Here is a 5212-nt window from a genome sequence, read left to right as displayed (position 1 = left end):
ACACACACACAATACCCCATGGCTCTCGTTAATAACATTCTGGTGCACACATACGCATGTCTATATTTAGAATAAAAGTATACCATCAGTGAGCAGAACAGCCCAGTTTTCTGCACACACAACAGGAAAAGCAAGTAATGGAATTATTAGAAAAAGAACACACACACACACATAAAAGTAAAAGAAAAGAAATTCATAATTAAAAGAGAAAGCTGATAAACAGATTATTAATTCATTCACCCATGTGGTATGTACGCAAATATGATTATGTTAGGATTACCATTATTATTATTATTTGTCCTCAAGTGAGTCCCACCGTTCAGTACACAGTAAAGGAGAACATCACAGCCACAATCAGCATCGGTGCTGCAGTGCGCATCCACACAGGACTGACACTGCTGTCAACATTATCCTTGTTCTTCTGTACTGTGGAAGCGATGATGGTGCTGATCTCTTCGTTGGGTACAGGAACAGGAGATGGAGTGGTGGTTGGTGCTTCACTGGTAGTGTTCTCGGTGCTCGGCGGAGTAGTGGAATTGATTTCTTGTGAGTCTGGTGCGGCAGTCGTATTTGCAGGAGATACTTGCTGGTTAGAANTTTAGAATAAAAGTATACCATCAGTGAGCAGAACAGCCCAGTTTTCTGCACACACAACAGGAAAAGCAAGTAATGGAATTGTTAGAAAAAGAACAAACACACATAAAAGTAAAAGAAAAGAAATTCATAATTAAAAGAGAAAGCTGATAAACAGATTATTAATTTATTTCACCCATAGGGGATATAAGCAAATATGATAATGTTAGTGTAACCATTATTATTATTTGTCCTCAGATGAGACCCACCGTTCAGTACACAGTAGCGGAGACCAACACAACCACAATCAGTAGCGGTGCTGCAGTGCGCATCCACACAGAACTGATACTGCTGCTGTCTGCTTTACGCTTCTTGGGTGGTTTGGTCTCGCTCTTCNGTATACCGTCAGTGAGCAGAACAGCCCAGTTTTCTGCAAACACACACAACGGGAAAAGCAAGTAATGGAATTATTAGAAAAAGAACACACACAGACATATAGGTAAAAGAAAAAAAAACTCGAATTGAAAGAGAAAGCTGGTAAACTTATTAGTTTATTCACCCATGGGGGGATGTACGCAATTATGATTATGTTAGTTTAACCATTATTATTATTATTATTATTATTTGTCCTCAAATTAGTCTCACCGTTCAGTACACGGTAACGGAGAACAACACAGCCACAATCAGTAGCGGTGCAGCAGTGCGCATCCACACAGGACTGACACTGCTGTCAACATTAGCCTTGTTCGTCTGTACTGTGGAAGCGATGATGGTGCTGATCTCTTCGTTGGGTACAGGAACAGGAGATGGAGTGGTGGTTGGTGCTTCACTGGTAGTGTTCTCGGTGCTCGGCGGAGTAGTGGAATTGATTTCTTGTGAGTCTGGTGCGGCAGTCGTATTTGCAGGAGATACTTGCTGGTTAGAATTAGGATCGCTGGGGGCACTCTGATCCCCTGTGTTGTTTGATGATCCTTGATTTTGTTGTGGTGGTCTTTCTTTACTCTTCTCCTTAGCAGCATTAAGTGCGTCCTCGAGTTTTTTCAAGGCCTTCTGCAAAAAGTTATCAGCTTCTTGCGCACGCTTCAGAATAGTTTCAGCGTTTAGTGCCGCCCTGTGTGCATCCTCTGCGACATCGATGTTATCGAAGAGGAAATTCCGCAGACTCTCGTCACTGGTATAAGGAAATGCAGCCTCTACCTTTTCGTGAAGCTCCGTGAGTTTTTTTTTCTTGCCTTCAACTTGTTGATCTGGTAGGTTTTTCTTGTCATAGGTGTTTTTAAGTTTCTCATGTACTCCCTTAAAATCATATAATGTATTACGAGCGGTCTCTCCGTTTTCAACAGTTTGCATTCTTGTTTCTTTAGTTACAACCGCGGAATCTCGTGCAAAGGCAGCGGCCCACTTTAAGTTCTCGAGAAGTTTAACACCTTCCTTCTTCTCAGTCTCCAATACCGATGGGTCAGTCTCCGCTTTTGCGACCAACTGATTAATTTTCGTGACGAACTCTTTGGCTACTGCCGTTAAGTATGTGGCATNNNGCAGGTTCCTTTGGTGAAGTTGGAGCTGGTTCCTTTGGACAAGTGTCAGAACCTTTCAGGCAATCGGCTTTACTCCCACCATCCTCGGCAGGGCATTTCTCATTGCCAGGAGGATCCGGACAAGCAGTACGAGCAGCTTCAGGTACGCCAGTATTCTTTTCACATTTTGTACTCTTCTTGCCTGAAGCACTACAATCACCATCAACAGTAGATAGATCATCTTCCTCTTCAGAAGCCGCCACACACACGCAGGCAACACTCAAAAACAGTGCCATAAAAAACAACAGTCGTCGCAGCAACATCGTGGGGTAAAGTTACTTGTATAGTTCAACGTAACCAAAACTCACAGAAAAAAAAAGAGAACTAAATAGAGAATAAAATAGATACATACAAGAACAGAAGGAAAAACGGAAAAAAGGAAAACAACAAATCTTTGGAAAATCACAAGACAAGACAACGCTCATTAAGATTAAAGAGCCCAACAAAGAACACAATGCCCAGCACGGAAAAAAGATAATACCAATTAACCCCTCAAAACCGAAAAAGCATTGAGAGCACGATTAACAGAAGCACAAAGCACAGAAATACAAAACATTTTCACTTCCGGTCAACCCGTGTGCAATTATGAATACTTGTGTATTCCTTATTATTGTTCTTCCTCATAAAACAATCCAACAGCACAGTGCAGGAGAAAGCACACAGCGCCCACACAAAGAAAAAGAAACAAATAAAATTGAGAGAAGCACCAATCGCACAAAAATATCACAGAACTCTAGATAAGCTGGTAAGTGTATGCAATTAAGAACACACATATATATAAATTAATACTTTTTCTTTTCTCTGCAAAGAAAAACAGAGGGAACCACAAGCAAACAAAGAATCAGATACTAAACATTAGCCCATCGTACCCAGTATACACAGAAATATACACCAATTATGGGTATACGTCTATATGTGTATATATACGCAATTATAAATGTAAATTCATCTGTTATTATTATTTCCTTTCCTTTTTCACTGCAAAAAGCAGTTCATCATTAGCACTATCACAGTGCAAGCCCAGGTGCACACAGAGAGAGTCTCCAAGAACACACACACACACACAATGGAGTAGCAATAATAATTATTATAGGATAAACACAGAGAGCAAAAACACACACAAAACACACATTAACATTAATAGAAACAAAAAAAGAAGAGAGTCCCAACAGGTGGAAGAATAGTTAGACTGTAGTGTGGATGTATGCAAAAAAAAAAAGAAAAAGAAAACAAAGGATGACCTGAGTAACACCACAACCACCATTACAATCACCACATAAGAATACAGGCCAGTGTAACCACAATCAGTAGTGGTACACGCACCCACACAGAACTGCTGATACTGCTGCTGCTGTCTGCATCACCCTTCTTGTTGTTTACAGTCTCAGGAGGAAGTGTTGTTGTTGTTGTGGTGGTGCTGTTTTCTGTATTTCTCACATCATCTTCTTGGTTACTTGTTGACTCACTCCCTTCCGGTGAAGTGCCATTCTTAGCATTTGCATTATCAGATGTTTTCGTACCCTCTTCTTCTTGCGGCAGGGGTTTGGCCGGAGGTTTTGCAGATGTTGAAGAAGAAGATTCATGGACAGTACCTTCTTGGGTAGATGTTGTTCCTCCATTCGCATTATTATTTGGTGCATTGAGATCATTTTGCTGTGCCTCTCGTGGACTCACAGCCGATGTTGCCTGTTCTTGCGTACCAGTTCTGTGTGATGTCTCAGACGTTTCTTTGGATACACCGTTCAATGACAAAGCGGAAGTAGTTTCTTTTTCCTTTAAATGGCCCTGTCTACCACTGCTTTCTTCAGGAATATTTACAGTTGGTTCTGGTGGTCTATCCATTTCTCGCCCATCTTCACTTCCCTTATTCTCCGAATCTAGAGTGTCTTGAGATCTGGAAGCTAGCGCCTGTCCAGAGTCACTGACACGGTATGTCAATTGAGTTGGAAGTCCTCCTGCTTGCCCAAGATTGGGATTATGCTTCGGTCCTTTAAGACGCTCATCTGTATCGCCCAGAGAAGTTGTAACTGAATCAGGACGGCTTTCCGGATTCAGTTCTTTTGTTATTTCTTTGTTCTTTAAAAGACTTTTATCTTTTCCGGCAGCCGCTTTCTCATTATCAATAAGTACTGGATCAGCTGTGAGACCATTGAGTGGTTTGATGGCTTCTTTTTTAGCCAAATTGGTACCACATTTATCTGTATCAGTAGAATCAGTACACCCAGCATCATTGTCTGTTCCAAGAGCTTTTCTATTAGAGCACTCATCACCAGAAGCAACATTAAGGCAACCATCAGGATCAGCATGCGCTGATGGCTCCTCACCAGTTACAACACCCACACAAGTACCGCTCACCAAGAAGAGAAGAAAAAACAGCATACGTTTCATCGTCAACACAGCAAGATCTATTTTTCCTGTTTTAGGTCACTTAACTACAGAAAAAAAAAGAAAAATAAAATATAATAAAAACAAGCACCCAATACTAAAGAGACTGAGAGTGAAAAAATCATGAAGAGCTTAACATAAGTACTAGTTACACAAAACAACGTCAACAACTTACACAAAAAGAAATCAATAAGCACTCAACACAAACACAGTGATGAAACAAACGCAAGAAAAAAATGAAATTAAGATCAACACTAACGGATACACCAAACACATAAATAATACAGATCATTCGGCATCAATGAGTTAATACGCAATTATGAATGAAAAGGTGTATCAGTTATTCTTATTTTTTTCTGCAGAAAACAGATCACCACAACCGCTGCAGGTCAAAACACACACAACGCCCAGCAAATAAAATGGAAACAAAACAAAGAAACAAAAAGTTTCAATTAGCCCAATTTACCCAGTAAACACAGAAATATACACCAACTATGGGTGTAAGTCTATATATGTGTGTATATACGCAATTATGAATATAAATTCATCTCTTATTATTATTTCATCTTTTCCCAATGCAAAAAACAGTTCATCATCATTACAGTGCAAGCCCAGATGCACACACACAGAGAGAGTCTCCAAGAACACACACACACACAATGGAGTAGCAGCAATAA

The 5212-nt window shown here is 40.3% G+C and overlaps 3 protein-coding genes across 3 annotated transcripts; all 3 read right to left on the bottom strand.

Annotated features, from left to right (window-relative positions):
* Positions 1-1221: 1221 nt before the first annotated feature.
* Positions 1222-1923, bottom strand: TM35_001111020 (uncharacterized protein; the record flags this gene model as incomplete). Its single annotated transcript, XM_029031707.1, has 1 exon — positions 1222-1923. One exon carries the CDS (start codon positions 1921-1923, stop codon positions 1222-1224), a length of 702 nt encoding a protein of 233 aa, XP_028876992.1.
* Positions 1924-2059: 136 nt separating this feature from the next.
* TM35_001111010 (uncharacterized protein) lies at positions 2060-2386 on the bottom strand (the record flags this gene model as incomplete). The annotated part of the gene is made up of 1 exon (XM_029031706.1): positions 2060-2386. The coding sequence occupies one exon, from the start codon at positions 2384-2386 to the stop codon at positions 2060-2062; it is 327 nt and encodes a 108-aa protein (XP_028876991.1).
* Positions 2387-3419: 1033 nt separating this feature from the next.
* TM35_001111000 (uncharacterized protein) lies at positions 3420-4538 on the bottom strand (the record flags this gene model as incomplete). The annotated part of the gene is made up of 1 exon (XM_029031705.1): positions 3420-4538. One exon carries the CDS (start codon positions 4536-4538, stop codon positions 3420-3422), a length of 1119 nt encoding a protein of 372 aa, XP_028876990.1.
* Positions 4539-5212: the final 674 nt, after the last annotated feature.

Source organism: Trypanosoma theileri (genome assembly GCF_002087225.1).
Source record: "Trypanosoma theileri isolate Edinburgh chromosome Unknown TM35_Tth_111_V1, whole genome shotgun sequence".
Taxonomy (NCBI): domain Eukaryota; phylum Euglenozoa; class Kinetoplastea; order Trypanosomatida; family Trypanosomatidae; genus Trypanosoma; species Trypanosoma theileri.
Note: the sequence above shows the minus strand (reverse complement) of the source record. Positions and strands in the feature narration are given on the sequence as shown.